At 42.3% G+C, this 25870-nt stretch overlaps 1 protein-coding gene across 1 annotated transcript in view; it reads left to right on the forward strand.

The window, feature by feature from the left end:
* Window positions 1–25870, forward strand: part of TEX11 (testis expressed 11) — a 100069-nt gene that overhangs the window by 29089 nt on the left and 45110 nt on the right. The window contains exons 7-13 of the mRNA XM_067547968.1: window positions 2397–2482; window positions 5993–6050; window positions 6905–7000; window positions 10553–10634; window positions 11344–11422; window positions 16134–16285; window positions 20492–20577. Coding sequence (XP_067404069.1) covers window positions 2397–2482; window positions 5993–6050; window positions 6905–7000; window positions 10553–10634; window positions 11344–11422; window positions 16134–16285; window positions 20492–20577 — 639 coding nt within the window. The remainder of the gene's footprint in view (window positions 1–2396; window positions 2483–5992; window positions 6051–6904; window positions 7001–10552; window positions 10635–11343; window positions 11423–16133; window positions 16286–20491; window positions 20578–25870) is intronic.

Raw genomic sequence — 25870 nt, forward strand, 5'->3', positions numbered from 1 at the left:
TGGAGCACAGTCTCTTTAAGAGTTAGTTAATAAGTGGTAAGGGGTATCGGTTCCAAATGGTAATTTTATTCAAAGCCCAATAGTCCACTCAAAGATGCAGAGAACCATCTCTTTTGACCACAAAGAAAATCACTGCACCCCCCCACTGGGGATGTGGATGGGTGGATGAATTCTCTTGTAGGTATTCTTGGAGCATCTGCATGCCAGGCCCTGAGAGGGAGCAAATACATCCAAAAGGGACCTTGGCCCCTGGCCGGAGGTCAATGGGACAGTCATAATGATGATGAGGCAGGAGGATATCAGTCTCCCTCTTGTCAAAGACAACTGCAAGATCCCAGTACGTTGGTGATATTGTTGAGGCAGGTGTTGACTGAGAGTCCATTGGACTTATCCCTTCTGTTCTGACAAATTCAGAAGGGCAGGGCTTCCTTGGAGTTACACTACAAATAGCTTCTGACTTCAGACTGGATTCAGGGAGACAGGACTGTTGGCAATAAGATGAGCGGAAACTAATCATGCCTGGCCTGCACACGATATGTGGATCGTGAGTAATAAGATAACACCAAGGATGACTGGGAAGTGTGGGGAAAAAACCAGACTGAACTGAAAGGTTTCACTATGGCCCTGAAGAGTTGTGACTTCTAAAGTTGCAGTCTTATGAATGATGGGACCTGATAAGAGGAGTGATCCGTCCATGGATTCTATTAGACTGGGAAAGATCTTTGAGGTGTGTTGGGATCCTATGCATTTGAGTGAAACTCAAGTCCATAAAGCTTCTGGAGGTGCCGGAGTTAATCAGTGCATTTAAGTTGACTTCTGACAACAGTGTAGACAGAATGGAAACTGAAGGTGCATTGGGCACTGATTCGATACTGCCAGTGGATAGATACGAGGGCTGGGGCCTGGCATTTCCCAATCAAGATGCAGAACAGTCCTTTGCAGGACAAGTTAAGGCAAAATGTCCATATTTCCCACAATAGACACAGAGGCCTGATGCCTGGCATTGTGCCTTCTTCACGTTAAAGAGATGAGGTCGAGCCATGTCTGCCTGCATAAGTTCACGCTGTAGGGTGGCTGCTGGCTGCTGGTTGACTGGTGTCAGTAAGACAGGTGTGGGTCAAGAAGCCAGCCTCTTTTCTTTGCGGTGTTACTATAAGTGATTGCCAACCTTGATGCCTAGTATTCAGCCCAGTTGGGGGTTCTGTTTGTGCCAGCTCATACTTGATTTCATCATTTACATCATGCTGGAAGTGATAGCATTGAGGGGCCTTTTTCTGGTCTGTATCTGTCCCCAGGTGTTGAAAAGCTGCAGCCTAGCTACGGTTTAAGAACCCACAGTATTTTCCTCGGTCACCATTGAATTTGTCATGCACCAGGATTTTCAGTTCTTGGTGGGCCTGCGTCATTGATGGTGTGGCTTGCATCTGCAGCACTATGTTCTGCGCCTGAAGGGCATTGACCTGGGTTTGTAGATTCTGAAAAGTGCTCACTAATTTGACCCAGGAGACATTGATTTTAGTGGGGTGAGAGTTCATCCCTGCAGCTAAACTATATCTTCTCTTTTTGGGCTGCTCAGACTGTCACTGACCAGAGTATGGGCAGTCATGCCTAGTGATTGGAGCGGTGGTGGTTATGCCTAGTGGTTGGAGTCAGAGTCAGAGGCCAGAAGCAGGGCTGAGTGTCAGAGCTGGAAGGAGGAGCCAGAGCTGGGAATTGAGCAGGGCTGGAGCAAGACTGGGAACAAGGCATATTAGGAGTGATCATAGCTGCAGGTATGAAGTGTTGAGCAGGCAACGACTTGCTGCTGCCGTGGAGCTTAAATACAGACCTTCCGGCACCTTGAAGTCAATTGGGCAAGGTGGTTGGTCAGGTAATTCTGCTGCAGTTTGAGGGCTCAACTGGCTAGTCCCAAACTCAACTGAGATAAATCAGGTTCCTGACACTTGTACACAGAGGAGCTGATAAAGCATCAGTCTTCTGAAAAATTAAACATTGAAAAAACCTTCTTCCCAAACTTTATAGTGCAATAGTTCCGGCTTTTGTGATGGGGTTCATTTATTCATTTTTATCTCTTGAGTATTTCCTATTCTAATTTCCCTTTTTTTAGTTCTCCCTGTTCAAGTATTCTGTCTTATTTATTGCAACATGTGCTTGAGCAGTTCTACTGTTATTTGTGACCTTGAGGGATTTATTTATTAATGCTGCTTTACTTTTACATAGAACAACAAGAGAACAATTTTAGTCAGATTCCCTTTCTTTCCGATAAAGTCAGCTCTGACAGTGGTGGGTGTAACTTTAATATAAAAAGTGTTTTAAGTGTGTCTGTGACTGAGCTGCCTTCAATTTTAGAAAGTCACTACTAGAACCTAACAGGAGAATCCCTTTTTTTATTGCAGACCTGTTATCTATCAATCCTCTGCTATAACTTTGGAGTGGAAACCTATGAACAGAAGGGTTATGAACAGAGCTCCTTCTGGCTCAGGTAATGTAAAAATGAAAACAAAATGCAAATATTTTTTTCTGAGAAAATAGCAAATGTGGCTGAAGGAAGAGGAAAAAACAAAAGTTAATTTTTGGATTTCATGGAAAAAATGGAAAATTTGAAAAAAAATTCTACATACAATTTTTTGTTTTTGGAAAAAGCAGTTTCCTGATGAGGAAAAATTGTTTGAAAATGTTCATCTAGCCCTAGTATTAAATGAACCAATCGAAAGCTCTACTTGGCTTAGCAAAGTGACGCCTACACCCAGCTCAGCTCAGTGGCATTTCTGTTTACAGGTACATCCTCTCATCTCAACCTCGCTTATCTCAATGTTAGACATTCCTTTCATATGGATTTTCATGTTCCTACAAGAGGTCCCTTCCTTGCATATAAAAGTATTCATGACTCTCCTTAATTCTATCCACACCACTTATTCTTCCAAGGAGTCTCTCCTGTAGAGGATTTTTCCCAGCTGTTGCGCCTTTCATAAAGTCAAGGTTATTGTTGCATCTTAAGAGATGTGAAAAGTGTAGAAAAATGCAGAAAAATTATGTCAGCATTACATGCATTTGCCACAAATAGTCTTTGAATTTCTTATAAGAGAAATACTAGAAGCCCTACTTATACTGTTGATGAAAGACAGTTTGTTTCATGTATTAGTTCTCCCTGCTTTAGTGTTCTGAGCCACATTCATTGGGCTGCAAGGGCTCAGGCAGCTCCATAGCTGCTCTGGTGCCTTTGCCACTCACCAACTGTGTTACATGTGACCTTGCCATATTTATTAGGTTTCAAATGTTGACAGTTTGGAGAGAATCCAAAAAATAGGAACACAAATGATTAAGAAGCTGGAGGAATTGGATTATGAGGAAAGATTAAATTAATTAAGTCTATGTATTTGGCTAAATGACAACATAGAATCTGTAGGACTGGAAGGGACCTTGTGAGGTCATCTAGTCCAGTCCCCCGCACTAACGGCAGGACCAAACATTATCTAGACCATCCCTGACAGGTGTTTGTCTAACCTGCTCTTAAAAATCTCCAGTGATGGAGATTCTACAACCTGTCTAGGCAGTCTATTCCAGTGCTTAACTACCCTGACAGGGAGTTCTTAATGTCCAATATAAACTGCCCTTGCTGCAATTTAAGCCCATTGCTTCTTGTCTTAGCCTCAGAGGTAAAGGAGAACAATTTTTCTCCCTCTTTGTAACAACCTTTTATATACTTGAAAGCTGTTATCATGTCTCTCCTCAGTCTTCTCTTCTCCAGACTAAACAAATCCAATTTTTTCAGTCTTCTCTCATATGTCATGTTTGCTAGATCTTTAATCATTTTTGTTGCTCTTCTCTGGTCTTTCTCCAATTTATCCACATCTTTCCTGAAATGTGGAACTCAGAACTGGACACAATACTCCCGCTAATTCATCTCAGAATGGTGTTTGCTTTTTTTGCAACAGTGTTACACTGTTGACTCATATTTTGCTTATGATCCACTATGATCCCCAGATCCTTTTCTGCAGTACTCTTCATAGAGAGTCATTTTACATTTTGTATGTGTGCGACTGATTGTTCCTTCCTAACTGGAGTACTTTTGCATTGGTCTTTCTTGAATTTAATCCAATTTACTTCTGACCATTTCTCCAGTTTGTCCAGATCATTTTGAATTTTAATCCTATACTGCAAAGCACTTGCAACCCCTCTCATCTTGGTATAGTCTACAAACGTTGTAAGTGTACTCTCTAGCATGCTAACTATCTACATATATCATAGGGTGTAAATGCCAATGTGTGAAAGGAATTGTAAGGGGTCAGTATGCTTGTGTCCAAGGAAACAATGCAATAAAATTAAGGAAAGGAACATTTAGGCTATTAGGAAAAATTATTCTGTGCCAGGCTCAGAAAATCAGAATCTGGATTTTAAAAAATTACTCTGATTAGAAGAAATCAATTTGATAATGCTCCCTTTAATCTCAAACATTAATGGTCATATATGTGGACGGGGCCGTCCGTCCCAAGCATGGTGCGGGGCCTGGGACAAATCACACTGTGTGGGCCCCCCTTAACATTTTTATACAGGTGAAATCTGGTTACAATGAAAGTCAAGGGCAGCTGCAGCCTGCAGGTTAAATATTGATAGTGCCCAGCTGAATAATTACAATGTTAGTTATATTATATTGTACTTCCAATCTTATGTATAATTATAATGAGGGTCAAATAATTAAAAAAAAACCCTCACCATTCACGATATTTTCTCCATTTGTCTCTGTCTCCAGGCCCAGCCTTAGCCATAGGCAAACTAGGCAATTGCCTTGGGCTACAAAAGGTAAAGGGCAGCTGCTGGGCTGCAGCCACCTGCCACCTACTGAGTCCCAGCATGCAGCCAGGAGGCGGGCTGAAGCCACCCACCTCCCGCCTGGCCCTGATGCTCAGCCAGGACCCTGGAGGTAGCTGCCTATCTCCCTCCTGGTCCAGCACTCAGCCAGGAGCCCAGCGGCAGCTGCTCATGTCCCTCCTGGTAGTGGGCAGCAGCCGTCCAATCACCTTGGCTTTCTTTTCAATTTCATGGCTCCAGTGGAATCGTGAAATTGACAAGAATGACAGCCCCTGCAGTGCTGCACTTGGAGAGAGGGTACACATTTTTTTTTGCCAAGGGCGGCAGAATATGTAAAGCTGTTGCTGGCTAAAGACTTCACTTCCCAGATGCCTATGGTCTCAGTAGCCTCAGTGGATTTTTTTAAATGTAAGTACGCATTTGCAATACACATGCACACTGATGAGTGCGTGCGAAGTGATACATCTGACACCACAATGTAGAAGTGCGGGACCCGGGGTGGTGGCCTTGATTTGCAGTACCCTAGGGATGGCTCTGTACGTGGAATCAAGGAAGTCTTGAAGCAGTGCTTAGGGTTAATTAAGACTGATATTTTGGAGAACATCTCTTTATTTTGCTCCCTGTACATAGAAGATGGGATACTAAGTGCTCCCAAACACCAGTGAGGAAATCTTTGGAGTACAGACGTAACCTTTGCAAAGCACAAACATTTGCTTGGATAGAATGTTATAGCACCATCTAGTGGGATTAATGTTAATCTCACACTGAGAAAATATCAGATCTGGGAATAAATTCCCACAGATGTAATTTGTTTTTACATTCCTAAAGCTTTATTTGCATTCATGTACCATTTGTTACCTAGCTTCAGTTTTATGGAATTTCCTACAGGCATTCACCTCAGAGGCTTTTTATACTGTGGTCTAGTTTTTAGAACAAGGACTGGGAATCGAGATTCTTAAATTCTATTTCTGGCTCTGCTATTGACTTGCCATGACCTTGAAAGCCAGTCACTTACCTACTATGTGATTTGTTTTAGCTAATATTTTCCTCTGTGTGCTCTGTGGCTCCTAACAATAAATTAAATGGAAAAGGTAAGAATGAGCTCATTGCATAGTCCAGAAGGCTGACTGAGTTCTTACATCTGTTAGCCCATATAATTCTGATTTTTCCTTTTAAATTGTAGCCAAAGCTATGAGATTGGGAAGATGGATAAGAAGTATTCTACTGGGCAAGAAATGCAGGTAAGGTATAAACATACAGAAGCTTCTGAATTATTCACAGACTAATAGGAGGATGTTGTTATTGCCAGTCCTGCTCTGCAGCTCCCACTGCCTGTACGTTATCAGTCTTGGACTTTCCCTCACAGCTTTGCCAGCGGTTATCCATCCTGATCTTTAACATTTCCTGCTATTTTAGTCCTGCAAAATGGTTGTATAGTGTAAATAATTTTCCACTAGATACTAGGCAGAATCTGAGACTGAGGTAATGGCTGTGTGTCTCTAGCCATATTTGAATCTAGGCTTTCATGCAGATGAAAAGCTAGTGCATTAATATTCTGCTCCAGCTAGTGTATTTGGAGAAGAATTACAGCATAACCCATAGGCTCTGTCTTGACTACGAAAAGTGGTCAGGTTAGGTTAGGTTTAGCAAATATGTATTACTTAAGTCTGACCTAAACTTGACCTTTTACCTAGTGTAAATGAACTTTGAACTTGACCAGCTAAACTGAGTTAAAGGTTACCCTGCATCTACAGTAGGAAAATGGTCAAGTTTAGGTCAGGCTTAGCAAGCACGTTTACTAAGCCCGACCTAAACTTAACCAGTTTTCGAAGCCAAGACAAATCTTAAGAAGGGATGAGGATACAATTGTTATATGATGGGAGTGCCTATCACTCCCAGTCAAGGAACAACACATTGTGCTTGGCACTGTACCTCTAGTAACAGAGAAGAAAATCCCTGTCCCAGTATGTTACAATGAATATTATCCACAGCTTATATTTCCATCTCCTTTATTTCCACTGCTTTGTGCAATATTTAAGTGTTGTTTTGGCTACTTCATTTGAGTTTCATTATTTACTTTGTCTTTTCTTTCTAGGCTAAGGTGCTGCGGTTATTAGCCACTGTCTATTTGGAGTGGGATTGTGAACAGTATCAAGACAAGGCTCTCAGGGCTATAAGCCTGGCTAACGAGGTTGTAACTTACTGTGATGTCTAAACATAGTGGATTGATTTAAATCACCAATTTTAATCATGATTTAAATCAGCAAGCAGGAAACCTTGATTTAAATCATTGATCTTAATCTTGTTTTGCATTTGTGTTTTTTAGTTATTTTCCTAAAGAAAGGTTAGATATCACTGGTTGGTAACCATTAAAACATATTCATTTGCAACTAAACATGGCATTTACACTAAAGTTGGTGCTTCTTTTTGCTACCCTATATTTGTTTAAACAATTATGTAGCTTAATTTCCATTCATTCAGATTCTCGATTTTTGCATTTCTATTATGCAATATTTATCATTTTCTAACATTTCTTATTTACTAGGTTATTATGAATTTTTACTTGTGATTTGTGTCAGGCTCGGTTTGAATGGAAATTCAAATTCAATTTAAAATGCATAAAAAAGCATTTAAATTTTTTTGTATTAAATAAAACTACCTTAAATGTGTTGGTTACACAGGAAAAAATGTTTATCAAAACATATTTTGCAGTTAAAACTGTTTTATTAAACTGTAGTTAGTGAAGTGAACTGATGATTTCTAGTCACCATGTTCTTCAAGATTTTAGAACTAGTAGATCTCATCCTCTGACATCCAGTTTTTATTTTTAGGTAAAAAGAGGAAACAAGCTTTCCTGCTTTTTCAGTCCCCACTGTTTTTTCAATTTAATGAGTAGATCATTCAAAATTAACTGGCTGAATAAACTCAAGAGAAGAAAATATTCTCTCTGTGCCTGCAGAAGATACTGCTGTCAAAAAGATGATTCAGCAAACTTTCCAGTGACTTCCTAGAGTTTGGTGGCTTGACTTTCTTTAAAATTGATAGCAAATATATACTGCTTATGTTTTTATTTAAATTTAAATGATTTTAATAGAATATAGTAAGTTTAGGTTTTAACATAGGTTATCATAATTTAAAATTTAATTCTAAATAGGTTTATTTATTAAAATAAACTTGCATTTAATTTAAATAATTTTTAAAATTTAAATAAAATCGTTGATTTTTATCTACCCCATGTCTAAACCATATAATGACCAAAGTGCTTTCCAATACATTTGGCTCATGCTCATAACACTGTGGAATAAATTCACCTGTGGTGTGACTCAGCTGAAGTCAATGGAATGCCATCAGAGATAACTCTGGCTCTCTGAATAAAATTTGTGTTTTTTCTGATTAAGTTGCCATATTCACAAACCTGAGTAGTGCTGGCAGCTTTTATTAAGGAGAAGCCCTGTTGAGTGTGCAGATCATGCATTTGTCTTTCTGCTATGTATTTCCATTGGTAATAGATGCCTGTTGATAATTATAGTTATATCATTTTTCTAGCATGGACTCATAACATTTGCATATACTATAATAAAGAATAAAGGCTGAGATGTAGAACACTTGGCTTTTCAAATGACGAACTGGAAGACTATTGCTCTTGGGCCTCTGTGTTCCTGTAGAATTCCCTTTCCCATATGAACATGTGAAATTAATGTCATGTCTTCTTCCCCTTGGGTTAAATGGTGGAAATGAAGTTTCAGTAGAATTACTCTTCAGCTGACCATCTTTTAATTTCTATTTATTTGGCTTATAAATTAATTGTAAACTCAGAATGCTTGTAAGATTTTAATGATTTTAAGTAAAAGCTAAAATTTAACTTTACCATGAGGAAATGCTGTAGAGTCTTTCAGTCAAGTGATACCGTGTGGAGTAGAAGCTAACCAACCAGTGCAGCTGGGGTAGTACAATTGTAATTTATGGGGCTCCATGGTAAAGTTCAGAGAGCTGCTTCTGGAGAACGCTAGACAGGAATTCCCTTCCCTAGTCGATCCCTAGTCGATGAGGGCAGACTAGTCACAAGGACATCACTGTAAGTGGGACTGGATGCAGTCCAAGGGACTGGTCTTTCTTCCGGACTCCAGGTTCCGGGCAGTTTGATCAATTGTCAAGTTTTGAAAACTCACCCGATCACAATGGCACGAAACAGTTTGAGGCTTTTGGCTCACGTCTTTTTACACCTATGTGGTTCAATAGGCCAGACTGTGACTCAGAACTCTGCAGAAGTCTGCAGTCTACTTGCCAAGCCGCTGTCAGTTGGACTCTAGTAAGAATGCACTCCCATGTCATCACCTCCCTAGGCTGGTGGACGGATCCAGCCAATGTATGTGTAGGCATTCCATTTGCCCACCCACAACGGACTGGGTAGTGACAGATGCTTTAGCCCTGGGATGTGGAGCTCACCTTGGACGTCAGAAGGGCGTTGGCATTTTACTCAGATACAACCAGACACTTTTTTGTAAATTTTCCCAGCTGTTCAAAGCAGTGGCTGACAGAGTAAGAGGTCAGTCATTCTCCACCTAGAGAATTTCTTCCAGGACTGCATCTTGTATACATATGTGTTATGATTTGGCTAATGTTGCTTTTCCTGTTAGAGTCACAGCTCATTTGACAAAGTCAAATCAACCTTGGTGGCCTTTCTGGCACAAGAGCTTATTGCAGACATTTGTAAACCAGAAGCTTGGTACTCGGTCCATATGTTTACCTCCCACTATGCTGTGGCTCAAAATTGCAGAGATGATGCTACAGTGGGTCGTTCTCCAATCTCTATTGAATTAGACTCCAATCCCGCCTCCTGTTCTATGGCTTGTGAGTCACCAAGAGTGAAATGCACATGTGCAACCAGTCGAAGAAGGAAAAAACAGTTACAGACCTGTTCCATATCAGTTGGTTTTCAAGATACGTTGCACATACATGGGAATTACAGTAAGAAGTGAGTGAATGAGGCTAGGGGTGTTTTTGCCCTTTATGCCTGTATGCAGTGGTATGCACCAGCAGTGGGAGCTCTCACTGACCAATGAGTACTATTGAGGGAAAAGGTTTCCAATGACCGTGCGATGGGTATGCAGACACCAACAGTGGAATGGATATGTGCAATACATCTTGAAGAACAGTTACAGAACAGGTTGGTAACTTTTCCCAAGTGCACGTTCTGTTAGTAATCAAGTGTGGGAAACAGTTTGTAGCGTGCAGACCAAGAAGCATGGAAGCGCACAGTCTCCTAAACTGCCTGGAATACTACTTTCTATTAATTCAAGCCCTGGTAGGGGAGGAACTAATTCTGCCAGAATGTAAACATTCAGAACATACTCAGCCTTTATTTGGAAATGCCTATAGATGGACCCAACAAGATTTGGTTGCTGCGTTTTGCTCTTGAGACCGACTCAGAACCTCTTGGCAACATAATAATTAAGAAAGAAAAATTAAAATGTAGACGTTCAGTCTGTCATAAATTTGAATCACCTCACAGAAGGAAGATTTCCAGTTACATAGCCCATTGCTTGGGACATTTGAAACTAGATTGGAGAATGCTGTGGAGAATATGTTGTGTGTATGGAGGGAAAAGCCTGTTCTGGCTAGGATTTCCTGACATTATGTTTATGAACATGCTGGACTCTTAAAGGATTCAGCTGAAATTGTTCTCTTAGTTCCATAAAACAATTTGGCTGGCCATATAATGTCTTTGTTTCTTACTATGCAGGAAAATATTCATCCAGCTGGGTTTTTCTTGAAAATTAAAATCCTTCTGAAAAGTGGAGCATCTGATGAAGGCGTCAGGACAGGTATCACAGTTCTGTATGTGGTTCAGAATAATATTCTTATATTTCATGCCCAAGAAGTAAGGATGAATGATGTGGGAGAGAGTTGAAATCACTGTCTCATTTATTTTATTTTATTCTATTTTATTTTATTTTATTTATTTATTTAGTTAATTTATTTTTGCTAAATGTCACAGCTTGGTTTTGGGATGTATGTAATATGGAAATCTGTCTAAAATTATTAAACAGTCCTTGGGAATGCAGCTGCTATTGAGAGCCTGGTGTAAATTCGAGTAAAAGGAAAAAGTTTCTTTTGCTGCAGAGTGAGAGGGAAGTAGAAGCTAGGCAGGCTGGAGTGGCTGGTACTTTTTTTTTTCTCTGAAGCTCCAAAGGACTGGTTAAACGACTGAGACTTCGTTTTGTGGACTTTAAATTTCAGAGCTCTGAACTAGGATGTTTAGGTGATGACTGTATGAACGTTACTGTAATTGCTCTTGTCCTGAAATCTTATGAAAAGAGAACATGCTATTTTGTTCATGTGTGTTGGCTTCTCCTTGCCCCTGGCTGTTAAAACAAACCTAATGCTGTCCCAGTTCAGGGGAAATTAAAGTGGAACACATCCACAGCACCATGCCAGGCTGCAAAGGGGAGCATGGGGAAAGCCCAGGCCTTTACAGTGAGCAGATACATTTCCTCAGTGACTCAATAATCCCCACTGTTCCCTTCTCTCTAGCTGTTGCTGAACTCCTGCATCATGAGGTGTCACTAGATTTCTGTTTGAACACTGCTAAGCTGCTTCTGGAACATGAGAGGTACAGAAACCTCAGCACCTCCTACTTGAGGGAGAACACACATTGTCTGGGCTTCACACATCTTACAAAGTGATACCAAAAACAGGAGAGCTAAGTTGTAGAAATATTGTGTCAGGGGCATGATACGGTGTGAATTGTGGTGGAAGAGAGAAAGATGCTACACCTTATCCTCTACTGGCATAAGTAGGTTATCCCTGTGTAGCCCTAATTTGTGCTGTAGCTGGGCAGCCCTGAATCAGGGAACTGATCCCCCATTCTGTCCAAGCACAGCTCAGGATGAGCGTTTAATCAGGACTGCTGTATTTATACTTATAGCCTTCTATTTGGAGAGATGCTGTAGTTCAGGTCCTGTCTTAAGTTTCCATTACAAATTCCTATTGTCAGGTCAGCCTAGTTCAGATAGTTTGGCAGCACTACTGTGCACTGGCATGTGAGACGTGATTTCAGAGCAAACTATGCCAATTGCTTCTCCAGCATGTGAAGCTTGAGGCTCTGGGGAAGGAGATTATGCTTTCTTGGGCCCCAGTTGTGTTGGCATTTATTTTGCTTATCTTTCATCTGTGAAATAAGAGCATGGCAGAAAAAGGGCAAAGCAAGTCCAGAAAGAGATTTTTGTCAGCCAGGAGGAAAGCTAAGATGGACCAACAAAAGCTATTTTAAGGGAGTCTCCTCCAGGATTCTCCCATTTACTCCATGGACACTGTGACCATAGATACAGTTCTTCCTTCGAGTGCTTGCTCATGTCCATTCCAACATACGTGTGTGTGCGCCATGTGCACCGTTGCCAGAAGCTTTTCCCTAGTGGTATCGATGGGTCGGCTCTGGTGCCCCTTGGAGTGTCGCCGCTCATGGCTTGGTATATAGGCAGCTGCCGCCCAACCTCCCTCTCAGTGCCTTCTTTCCGTCCCTGACAGTCTTTAGAACTGTTGTTTTTCTTCCTCTGCAAGTGATTCTCCTTAGTGGCTGTTTTCTGTAAATAGATTGTAAATAGAATGTTAATAGTTGATTAGATCAAGGTAGATGGTTAGCTACAGTAGTTATAATTCCCACACTGCAGGGCTAACCTGCAAGGCCCAGGGCATGTCTCGGTCCCAAGGTTTTAAACAGTGTGCAGCTAGCCCAAAGAAGCTACCGGTAAGCGTTCCGCATGACAGCTGTCCAAAGTGCCTTGGTGAAGGACACATTTAGGCAAAATGCCGAATCTGTAAAACCTTTAGACCAAGAATCAAGGAGAGTGATAGTAGATTGAAATTCCTCCTAATGGAGGTAGCACTTTGCCCTGCTTTGGAATGGCATCCCAATCCGGCACTGAGTACCTCCTTGGTCAGGAGCACCCCAGCCTCCATTTCAGAGCCCCAACATGACCTGGGAACCCTGGCACTATCTACCTCCTGGCACCGACACTCCTTCCTGGCACCTAGGAAGTTGACGCTGGTGGCATGGTACTTCTCCCTATTGCCAGTGCCCAAGAAAAAGACAGAAAACTCTGATCGGGGGCACTCCCTGACAAGGAAGACCACAGAACAAGTGAGATCCATGCCGGATCACTCCCAGACAGTCATTACCCAACTGACACCATTGACTCCAGCCCAATGTGAGGACCATTGAGTCTGATTCTCATGGGCTCCCCACAAAGGGTGAGCCTTGGAGGAGACTTGACCCTGGCAGCTCCATCAATGCCAGAGGCAAATGAGATGGCGAGAAGTCTCTTAACACTCCCAGCACCTCCATCTCCCCTGTATCGTGTCCTGCAGGGCACCGCTTAGGCACCACAGGACCCCACCACACGGAGACATGTCCCAGTCCTAGGCAAGCTGGCAATAATGGTGAGACACCGACCCCCATCTCACTTGGCTTCATGAGGCTTGACACCATGACAGCATTTGAAGCCATGGTCCTGGCGCCAATTACAGTCATGGCACCGATCACAGTTGCGGCACCATTCTGTGCTCCGACACCGTTCACCATTGCAGCACCAATGTATAGCACGGAGGGGTATGGCATCCCCATGGTTGCCCAGGAGCGAGTCCTCGGGCTTCGATTCACAAGCGGAGTCCTGTGTCACGAAGGAGTAAGCGTTGGGTGGACCAAAAATATACACTTGGCATACAAGGGGGGCCGTTCCACCCTCGTATCCAATGGTAGATGCCACCCCAGTGGACTCATGCCCTCCAAGGTTCTTTCACAGTGCAGTCCCATTCGGTGCCCTCTGAGCTGAGAGCACACCCATCCTTCCCCTCAGAGAGGGGTTCAGTCTGGGGGTGGAAGCTCTGAATGCCCAGGATACCTGTGCAGGGGTCCTACCAGCACCAGAGGAAATTCAAGACCCTGGGACAGCTCTAGCCTCTTCTCTGGACAAGGCAGTGGTGGGCACAATCATGGAATCAATGTGGGATGATTACAAGGCTCATCAAAACCTTCTGCATAGGATGGCTCAGGCTTCATAATCACTGGTTACTGATGCCTCGGACATGAGTTGGGGAGTTCACTTGGGACCCTTTAAAACAAGTGCACCATTTCAGATTGGGGGGGAGGGGAGCAACTTTAACCATGATTCCAGAGATACTTAGGCACCTGAAAACTCTAGGGTTTTTTGCAAGTAATAAGTTAGAAATTTAGTTGACAGGAGAACTGTATCTAATTCCTATATAAAGAAAAAAAATTAATTAAAGCCATATTTTAAATTTATTTGTAAATTTAGAACAATCAGGAGATAATACAGCAAAATATTCCCAATCCCAAATCTGACTAGGCAGATAAAAATGACAACACTGATTTAGGCCAGTACAAAGGAAAGAATTAAAAATATGTAATGTAGTTGGTAACTACTTATGTGCTTTACTTTCTGCATTTCTCTAAGTGTAGACAATGGAAAAAAATCAGTTCTACTTTTAATTCATTTCACTTTCAGTGTCCTAGTATGTGCTCCAATGTTTGGATTGCAAACACTGCACAGGAATCTTGTCCTAAGAACTATTTTCAGTCAGATACATAAGCTTTTTAAAAGGTTTGGGAATCTTTTTTGTAGTCTATGGTTTTATAACTTGGTTAAAAAAAAAAGTCATAGGTGCTGGAACTAAGGGTACTGAGGGTGCAGCACCCCCTGGCTTGAAGTGGTTTCCATTATATACAGGGCCAGCACAGTAGCTGCATGATCTCTAGATTATTCTTGGACATCATATTTTTGGAGAGCTTTTTAATCGATCATGAAAGAAATTTTCAGATTATATGTTTTAACTTGATCTTTCACCATTAACATAAATGAGTTGATGCTAAACTACAGGGGTTAAGATGAACATTTAAAAATTTGTCAAAGGGGAAAGTAGTATTAGACAGAAAGTATGTACATTAATTAAGAAATGAAGGAGGGGAATAAATGAATGATGGCTCAAAAGTAGCTGAGATACCAAATTTTTTAAAAAGTCTTAAAAAATCGCTATCTAGCATGTAATTAAATGATGGATGTTAGCAGCATGTATCTATAATTAACACATTTTGGCAGCCAAATCTTGCAAACTGTTCAGACTGGCTTGGGTTTATGTGCACTGAATGTTTTATACAACTAATTGTGATAAATAAAAAGGATTAAGTTGGAAGGAGGTTTCTAGTTTATAGCTGTAAGAATTTGAGAGAGTAAACATCACTTCATTAATGAGAGTCCTGTAGCACCTTAAAGACTAACAAATTTCTGCCAGAAGAGTCTCAGAGATTTGGGCTTTCATCTCTGAACCACCATACACAGTTTTTTTTAAGGACAAGATTCGACTTTGACCACATCCGTTCTTCCTCCCTAAGGTGGTCTCACATTTTCACAGTAGCCAGGACCTATTTTTCCCAGTGTTCTTTCCTAAACCACGCACTACCAGGGAGGAGCAGAGGTTTTGGCCTTCTAGATAGACAGGACTAAGCTTTTTCAAAAGATTAGTAACCATTTTTTCTTCTTCAAGTGCTTGCTTATGTCCATTCCAATGTACATGATTCCCAAGCCATCAGTTACGTGGGGGGATCGGAGTTTCATTGCAACACGGACTAGAGGACCACTTGGCCAAAGACTGCATTGTTTCTCTCTTCTTGTGTGATGGCATAGTGTGCAGTAAATGTAAGGATGGATGACCAAATCTCTGCTTTATAGGTGTCCAGGATCTGGACCTATGCCACAAAAGCCACTGATGAAGCTTGTGATCTCGTGTAGTACACGTATGTATGCAGGATGTGACCCATGAGGAGATTCTCTGACCAGAGACCGGGTCACCTTTCATTCTTTGAGATGTGTTGCTCCTGTCTATTCCAAAACACATCCACCTATTCCTCTGTTAGAGTTACCGACAAGAAGGAACTGAGGGAGTGGAGGGTTGGCAGCTTCCTATATACAGCCCCATAAGGTTGCCACTCCGGGGGTCACCAGAGCTGACCTGGCTGATACCACTAGGGAAAAGCTTCTGGCAGCGGTGCAGGATTTGAGCATGTTATCTCATAGTGCTTTTGAGAATCAGGAATTGCGGTCATAGGAAGCTCATAGAAGAGGGAGAGCATCTTTCTGCTATGAACTGGTCCTCATAATGATAGAACTGGAGAATCACTGGGTTAAACCATCTAGATTCTTTTTTGTGAAAAGCAGTCTATGTGAAAAACAGATTTTATGGGATGTGTATGTTGGGAAGTCAACAGTTCCTTGTGCACAACTCCCTCAAAAATGCATCTGTGTGAACAGGGAATTGGTTGGTTTTGGTTTTCTGAAGTCTGTCTCTGAGCGGTTTGAGTCCTCACCTGACCTTGGAAAAGTCATCCTGCTCCACATCGAGTTTCTGTTACAGAGGATGAAGGAGCCACTTGCTAAACAAAAAATTGAAGACATCATTACAGGTGAGTGTCCAGCTTGTGCTGTCATTCACTGAAAACTTAATTGATGTAAGGAATTGATTTTAACCTCTTCTTTCTTCTTAACCTCTACTCTCTTCCTCCTTTTTATGTTTCTCTTACTCTTTGTCATGTATTGTATGTGGTAGGTTGCAGAGCTGCTACTAGCATGTCAGGTGTACCACATATGAACTGGCCTGAGCTTCTTCTCAGAGAGAGACACACTCGATATGTTCATTATAAACGTGGGCGGTGGGTATAATAGGCCAAGGGCTCTGGCGCAGCTGCTGCCGGCCTGCCACCGGATGCCTGGGGCTGTGGTGGCTTCACCTCTTTCCGTTCCTGCTCAGCCTCTTCCCCAAGGCCCCCACCGCCTGCCTGACTGCTCCTCTCCTCCAGTCTAACCTCCTTCTCTGGAGGTCCCTGCTGCTTGCCGTGTCCCTCATTTTCCTCCCGTGCAAGGCTTGCCATGTCCCTCCAGCGGTGGGAGAGGGGAAGTGTGGGGAAGGGGTGGGGCCTGCACCAGAGTGGGGTGGAGTGTGGGTGGGGCCATGGGCAGAAGAGGCGGGACAGGAAGCTAGCCTCCCTCAGGGGAAGTTTCACTCACCACCCATGACTGTAAATTCCTTTAATGTTATGTCAGGTATAGCTGAGGTTAGCCTAAATAAGGTATGTTACACACAGTGCCACCTAGTGGCTGAACAGTATAACGTAGGTTAGAATTCCATTACATATCTCCCTTTGAATTCTACATTCCTACCAATTACAAAATTTACAGTATCATAGTATCTTTCAAGTTTAGTATGGCTCATTCTGTTACATGTCTCCGAATTGTACTGGTTTTCTAATTACATGACTTGAAAACGTAATAGCATAGTCATCAGTCTATTGGGGCAATGACTGGTTGTGGTTGGTTTGGATTCCTTGAGTAATTTTCTTATTCTTCATCTGCCATCTGTGGAATTTGCTCTGTTAGTTTTTCTTTCTGAGGAACAAACTGTAGATACTGATATTTCTGTTGATCTCTCCACTGTCAGCCTCGATCACAAATGATGTCGGCGCTGAATTCTTTTTTCATTACAACAGCTGCTATTGGTGTTCATCTATAACTGAGAAGAGCAAGGAGCGGATCTTCCTACTGTCAGATTTTCTTGGCTGTCTGTACAGCTCTCTCAGCCTCTTCATTGCTTGTGGTAGTGTGGGCTGCTAGTAATATAATCAAAATCATATTTTGATCGGAATGACTTAAATTCTGCTGCAGTGAATTGTGGTCCGTTGCCCATTACTAGTTATTCTGAAATACTGAAGTGAGCAAAAGTATACTTCAGCATCTTGATAACATTGCGACATGTAGTGTCTTTCAAGTTCATTATTTATATGTGCCTGGAAAAATAGTCCACTACGACCAGGTAATGATGTCCTCTGAATTTGTGTAGGTGTGAAGCTAGTGTCTGCCATGGTCTGTCTGGTAGATGTGTTTGTGTATGGTATGGATCAGCATTGTCTCTTAAGTTTATTTGTATTTAATCTCCTTTCAAAAATCTTCCATTGAGTTCTTCCATCTTTCTCAATAGGCCCATCATGGCTGCCATGCTGCAGTGCAAAGGATGTTGATCTTTGATTGTTTCACCACATGGACTCTGAATGCAAAGCTTTTGACTTTGTAAGTTGTTTCTGTAGTCAAATGACCTGTGCAGTTCGGAATATCTCCAGAGATAATAAGGGCTGTGTCCAGTGACTTTAGTTTTGGGAGAAGTTAAAGGTTATTGTAAGTCCCTTCTGAGACAACTGTCTGCTTCTGAGTCAAGTTTAAAGTCAGTAGTCTTTCCATGAATATTCAGTTTCACTTTCCAAACAGGCTCTGTCTCATCACACATTATAGATTCCAGAAACAATGGCTCTTGATTGTCTGTAATGTGTGTCAACTCCCTGACTGCTTTAGCACAGCAAACCACTGCAAAACGTCCATATTTTGTACATTTATTATACTTTGTGCCTTTGGCTGAATATGGATAATCTCTTGGGATATGAATTTTTCCACATCTTTTGAATTTAGGCTGTAATGCTTTGGTGTTCGATTGCAATTTGTCCCTCTTAGCCTAGGAGTTCTCTCTCCTTGCTTCAGGGGCCTTATGGTAATGACTTGTAGCAGTCATGCTGCATCTGTTAAGAGCATCTAAGGTCTGATTTATGCTAGAAATTTACATCGGTATAGCTAAGTCTCTCGGGGTGTGAAAAATCCACACCCCTGAGAGACGTAGCTATACTGACCTGATCCCCAGTGTCAACAGCGCTAGGTTGATTTTGTTGACCTAGCTACAAACTGTTGGGGAGGTAGATTATGTACACTGATGTGAGAATCTTTCTCATTAGTGTAGGAAGTGTCTACTCTGAAGTGCTACAATGGCACAGCTGTGCCACTGTAGCATTTTAAGCGTAGACAGGCCCTAAGATAGTTCATTGTTTTTTCATGTCTGGCAAGTTGCTCTTGGTTTTGCTTTCTTACCAGCTCAGACTGCTTTGCTATTTGAATAGCTGTGTGTAGGATTAAGTCTGTTTTTAACTGTAGCTGCTGTGAAAGATTTTTTTCTGTCAATCCAATAGACAGTCAGTCTCTGATATTTTTATGTTTTGGAGTTCCAAAATCACAGTTTTCAGCCAATGCATGCAGAATTCTTATAAAACATTCAACTTTTTCTTTTGGTCCTTCAGTTCTGTGATGAAAACATACTCTTTCATAATCCACATTTCTCTGAGGTATAAAGTATGCATCAAACACACCCAGAACCTTTTCATCGTTATCTTTGTGACTGTTTTCAGTGAAGCCAGTGGATTTAAAGAAATACTCTGCCTGCTTACCCATAACATAAGTTGAAGAGCATACCTTTATATCTTCAGTTTCTTTATGGAATTGTGTAGCAATTTGAAACCTTGCAAAATACTGATTCCAGTCTGTCCATTGTGAAAGTTTGTCAAAGTGGAAGTTCTTTGGGGCATTGAAGAGTAGCAAGTTGATGAGATCCTGCAACCTTCTGTGGCATTTTTTTCTGTTGTCTGCAATCTTAGTTGCTGTTTTCCTCCTCTTACTGTTCTCTTCAGGCACTAGTTTACTTCTTAGATAATGTCATGTATTTCTGGTACATGATAGGTTGCAGGGCTGCTACTAGCAAGTCAAGCTTGTATACCAGACATGGACTGGTCACAGAGCTTCCTGTTCAGAGAGAGACATGCAGCAGATATATTCACTGTGAGATCCTTTAACATTCTGTCAGATATTGCTGAGGTCAGCTTAGATAAGATATGTTACATCACCACCTACTATCTGAGCAGTGTAATACAGTTTAATATTCCATTACACTCTCTCTCTTCCATTCTTTAAAGAATGACAGCAACATCTAGCCTTGGGGCTGGCTTCACCTTCTAGCTCAGGTTCTGCTATTTGGGCTAGACTGTGAGAGGTCCTGGCATGGCCGTGCACTTCCACCTCTCACTGTGAAAATGCATTGGGTGCAAGTCTTTGTCTAGGGGCCTAAATAAGTGGTCTGATTTTTCAAATATACTTAGCATCTGCAGCTCCCCCTGACTTCACAGGTTTCTCAGCATTGCTGAAAATTAGGCCACTTACTATTAAGGTGCCCAAATATGGATTTAGGTTATTAACTTTAGGCACTCAAGTTTGAAAATATTAACCTGGGTGTATAATGCTGTGATTTTTGCAGAAAATGGCTGAGGATCATTGGCTCTGGGGTAGAACTTTTGCTATATGTTTACACATAGTATTTCTCATTCTCATTGTAAGCATGAGCCTGTCATTGTCAGATAATTCTAAGATGCCTCTCACTGTGGTTGTTCTTTGAGTGCTTATCTGTATATATATTCCACTGTTGGTGTGCAGGTGTCCAGTGTGCTCAAGATGGATTATTTGGCCAGCAGTGTTTGTTGGAGTGGCTCATTATTATTTATTATTGTGCTAGGTGCAGTACAAACACAAAACGTCCGTGTCCCAAAGAATTTACAATCTAAGACTAAGACAAGAGACAACTGATAGAGACAGGGTTAGGGTTTAGGGTGCAGTCCAAGAATCTAGAGTACACTGGGCTCATGCGCACCAATAGTGGAACACATCTTGAAGAACCATAGTTATTGTAAGCTATGTAACTATTTCTTCTTTATTTAAGACCTTATAATTGCTTAACTTCAATCACTTCTCAGGTCACTATACAGGAAAACAGCTGTCACCTGAAACATTGAACCGGCTACATATCATTCTGTGGGACAGAGCTGCCAAGAACTATGAGGTTTGGGACCAAATAGGGTCTTTGTTTTTTCCTTTAAAAAAACAATGAAGGGTCATTGTCATAGGGTGACAATTAAGAGGAAGTAGGGCCATTTAAGAGGGAGTAGGGCCAGTGCACCTGTAACTAATCAGCTCACACCAACTGGGTTTTACAAAAGGGCACTTGGGCCTTATAAATAGGAGAAAGTCAGTGAGTGAAGGGGGACCTGAAAGCACAGGAAAGGAGGCAGGTGAAAGCTGCCCAGAAGAGAGAGTCTTCAGAGAGCGGAATGCTCTGCAGGCCCTTTCTGAGAAGGAGGAGCAACTGAGTAGGAGGCTGGCAGAGGGGCTAGTTTGCTGACTATCCTGACGTAGAGAGGCAGTGATGGGAGGCTGAAAAGAGCTCAGAGCTAGGAGCCAGTGGAGGAGCTACTTTGCTGACCTTCCTGAGCTGAAGAGTCAGTGCCAGGAGGATGAAAAGGGCTGAGTCACTGAACTGTGTTTTGGGCTGAGTAGTCTGGAGATTAGTCACTCTCAAGTGGATAGCCTAGAGAGTGGGGAGCCCTGGAAAAAGGGCAGAAAGCAACTGGAACCAAGTATAGGTGGACTCATTGGTGAGGAGCTTAGAATCATAGAATAATAGAGTTAGAAGGAACTGAAAGGATCAACTAGTCTAACTCCTTGCCAAGATGCAGGATTTGTTGCATCTAAATCATTCAAGACAGATGGCTATCCAGCCTCCTTTTGAAAACCTCCAGCAAAGGAGTTCCCACAATCTCCCTTGAAAAATCTCTGTGCATTTATATGTTTTTATTTGGGAATTGGGAGAACAATTTTATCATGTGGGTTCTGTGGATTATTATATGTGTACCTGAATAATATATGCCCAAAGGTGTGGTTTTAAGTAGGCAGTGGGGGAGACAATATTCTTTTCATGGCTCGGCTTTAGGGGAACCTGAAGCAGGTGTACCTGTCATGCCACGACTTACCACAGGAAGGAAGGCACTCCTGGGTGGGGGGTGCCCTCTTTCTTACAGTCACTTTTCTTGCCTAGTTTGCTGTGACTGTTCCTAATTGGAAAGTAAGCTAGATGGTCCCTAGGCTGATCCATTTTGGCAATAATAACTATGTTCCTATGCAAAAACCCTAGAAACAAGAGTTTACTCAGGTTGCTGATGTGCTGTAGAAGAGCACCTAACTGCTTGGAAATAAGAATATCTTGTTCTCTGCCTGGACCAGGATCTTAGTATTAGTATCATATCTCCAACAGTAATCAGCGCTTGATCCTCTGCCTGGAAGCTATCAAACTTCAGAACCAGTGCGTCGGGAACCGCATCATGATAGAAGCCACTTACCTTCCTGGTATTCACAACTGCCTTGCAGACAAACTAAGCAGAAGCTTCTTAGCAGACCACAAATGGGAGATTCACCGTACAGATTCATCTCCAAGCGAGATATTTACACAGTAGGCTACTCCACTATGGAACCTGTTTACAGCCCTAATGAACAGAAATCTCTCCTATGTCCTGGCCCTCTCACTCCTGTCTCTGCTCAAGTCCACAAACCTCTCAGAGACCTTTTATACTGGTAAAACACCCAGTGCAGTTTATTTACAATGTTGGTTTCCATCATCCTTATACACTTTACAGCCTCACTACTACAGTTTTAGGGGGCCCTCAGCTCCTGGGAAGCAGGGAAGAGCAATCTCTCTCCCCCTTTCTTGGTCTGCTTCCCCCCTTTTGTTTCCTTCCTGTGCCTTTTTGTATTCTCTGCCTAATGACTTAATTAGCCTTCCAGCTCTCCTCCACTCACCAATTAGGCACAGCTCTTCTTAACCAGGTCTGTTCTGCAGTTTTTAATCGGAGCTGCAGTGACCAGAGTGCTGGCTCAGCTGTTGTTGCCCAGCACTCTGTCATATCTCCCTATATTGTTCCAGAGGCGCCGTGAGTCACGACTCCCAGGGCGATGCTCTTTGCTATCTTGGATGAATGGCCTCTGATATGCCTTTCCCTCTCATTCCCTTCGCACCTTACTGGCCCAGCCATTTCTGGTTCATGGAACTTCTGATGATGTTTGCCTGCCCACCAATCAGGATATCACCATTCCCAGATCTCCTAATCCAAGAGGGGGGCGGGAAATCAAGCATCCCAATCTGGGCCTACTCTACTTTACGGCCTTGTGTTGGATGGGCTTTGGAAATAGTGTGCTCGTGCTCGGCCCCTGTTCAGGAGATCGTTAACCAAAGTAGAGAGGATTCTACTAGAACCTGCTGACTGGCAAAATGAAGACTCTTTTTGGCCAGGGCACAACTCCACCAACATTCCACAGATACCCTAAGCATCCTGGTAGTCCTAGACTATATCCTATCCCTGAAGACTTCAGGACTTACTGTTAATTCACTGCAAGTACACCTAGCAGTTATTGGTGCCTTCTTCCCTCCCTCCGGTGGAAGGATATTCCATCTTAACTCATCCTGGTACAATACAATTTATGAAAGGTCTGATCAGGACCTTCCATCTAGTGCTTAGTTGGACTTTAACTTTGTCCTGTCGACAATCACAAGTCCACCTTTTGAGCCCTTGGTGACACGTGCCATGAGCCACCTCTCTATGAAGATGGTGTGCTTAGTGGCTATCACTTCAGCCAGGAGACTCAGCGAGCTTGAAGCCATCATGGTGGATCCTCCTTATACAGTGTTTCACACAAAAAAAGGCTTCTCTCTGACTACACCCCAGATTTCTCCCCAAGATTGATTCTGAGTTCCATGTCAATCAAACGATACATTTACCTGTATTTTTTCCAAAATTCCACACTTCCTCTGACGACAAGAGACTTCACTCCTTCAATGTTTGGCATGCTCTGGCATTCCACTCGCAAAGAACCAAGCCCATTAGGAAAACACCAAAACTTTTAATCATCATAGCAGACAGATAGTGTGGGCAAGCCATATGTTCCCAGAGGATTTCTAAGTGGGATTTGAGATGCATTTTGGAGTGCTACAGGATAGCAAAAATTCTTCTCTCTGGGGATGTCACAGCTCACTCTGTGCGAGCATAAGCTGTCTCCATGGCATCCCTATCTGCCATCCCACTGCAAGACATCTGCAGGGTGGCCACCTGGAGTTCACTCAAAGAAGAAGTGACAGTTACTTACTGTAAGTGGAGGTTCTTCTCGGAATGTATTCCACTATCCACCCTCCATCCCCTCTGCTTTTGATCCTGTTAGATTTTCAATAAGAGGAGGAACTGGAGAAACGTTGAACTGCACTGCCTCTTATACCCTCGATTCAGAGCATGAGGAGAGATATTGTGCATGTGGAGGACAACAGACACTGTTTTGAAGAATTTCCAGAGTCGGGTGCATGGTGCACATATGTACCCTCATATGCAGAATACAGATAGGGACCATGCATCTCAAAGAACCTCTAGTTACAGTATTACACACAGAGAAACTATGTTAAAAGAACATTATTAAGGTTGCAAAGTCAAGCAGTCAGAAATGAAATGCCAGAATTAAGGCTGCCTGTGCTACTTTATTTTACCTTTTTGAGTTGTATGTATTATGATACAGTGTTTAATTACATGATCAGATGCTATTTTCTCCACAAGCCCCCTTTCTCATTGAGTGCACAGGATGGACAGTGCTCACTTAATGAGCAGCTGTTCAATAATTTGTTTTCTCTTCATTGTTTAATGTTTGGCCCTAGGCTTTATTTATTGAACAGCATCAAAGCCCTGCACTGCAGACAGAATTATTAAATTATTCCTGGTTTTTGTATGGCACTTATCACTATAGTATCTGAGGGCATCTCAAACATTAAATTATCTTCACAACACCCTTCTGAGGTGAAGAAATGGTACTGAAGCACAGAGAGATTAAAGTCAAAAGCATCTGCTAATTTTAGTTGTCCAGTCTGAGATAACAAGGGCCTGAATTTTCAGAGTATTTGGCATTAAATAGTAGTTTGTATGTTTAAAATGTAGCTCCTTTGTATGTCCAAAATGTAGTTGATTTCAGTTGCAGCTGAGTGTGCTTAGCACTTCAGAAAATCTGACTCCAGGGTATCTGGCTGTGCACAATGAAAATGAGGAACACACAATTAGTGACTGCCTTTGGAAAGCTTGTTTAAGTGATTTGCCCAGAATCACATAGGAACTCTGTGACTGAGGCAGGGAAAGAATCCTTTTATCCAGGATAACATTCAGCTGTGTTAACCATGAGACCATCTTTTCTCTTCCTCCAGTTCCCTGTCTCCTTCGCGACATACCTTCCATCTTCTGTGACAAATGAGGCAGAGGTCCTAGAGACAACAGTCTTTTTTACTACACATCCCTGATTCATCCCCAGAACAGGCCCATGCTATGCACTAAATGAGGCAGGCTCTTGTGAAGAAAAATATGTGATCATGTAATTAAAGACTGTATAATAATACAGAGTCATAGCGGGGGCTGACTTGAGATTGCATTGATTCCTGAATTCTAGAATTTCCTAACTTTTAAGTGCTTGCCTTCGCAACCTTAATAATACTCTTGTAACTTAGTTTTATGTGTGTAATTTCCTAATAGAAACAAATTCTATCATGTGGCATCATATTGACACTGATACGGTTCATGTGCAGAGTTGGAACCTTTAGATCCACTGTACATAGAGAATCATAGAAGATTAGCGTTGGAGGTCATCTAGTCCAACCCCCAGTTCAAAGCAGGACTAACCCCAACTAAATCATCCAAACCAGGGCTTTGTTAAGCCAGCCATTAAAAACTTCTAAGGATAGAGATTCCACCATCTCCCTAGGTAACCCATTCCAGTGCTGCACTACCCGCCTAGTGAAAAAGTTTTTCCTAATATCCAACCTAGACCTCCCCCATTGCAATTTGAGACCATTGTTCCTGTTCTGTCATCTGCCACCACTGAGAACAGCCTAGCTCCATCTTCTTTGAAATCCCAATTCAGATAATTCAAGGCTGCTATCAAATCTCCCCTCACTCTTCTCTCCTGCAGACTAAATAAGACCAGTTTCCTCAGCCACTCCTCATAAATCATGTGCCCCAGCCCCCTAATAATTTTCATTGCCTTCCTCTGGACTCTCTACAATTTGTCCACATCTTTTCTGTAGTGGGGGGCCAAAACTGGACACAGTACCCCAGGTGTGGCCTCACCAGTGCTGAATAGAGGGGAATAAGCATTTCTACACGCATCTTCCTCCAGGGTCACTCATGTTGGCAGCCGCAAATGAGCGTGACAGGTAGGGATAACAAGGCCCCCCCCCGAAGGCTGAGGATGCCAAGTTGGAGCTCTTTGGGAGGAAAGTGTAC

The sequence above is a fragment of the Emydura macquarii genome, unplaced genomic scaffold (genome assembly GCF_026122565.2).
Source record: "Emydura macquarii macquarii isolate MOO-44397 ecotype Brisbane River unplaced genomic scaffold, CSIRO-AGI_Emac_v2 contig_1253, whole genome shotgun sequence".
Classification (NCBI taxonomy): domain Eukaryota; kingdom Metazoa; phylum Chordata; order Testudines; family Chelidae; genus Emydura; species Emydura macquarii.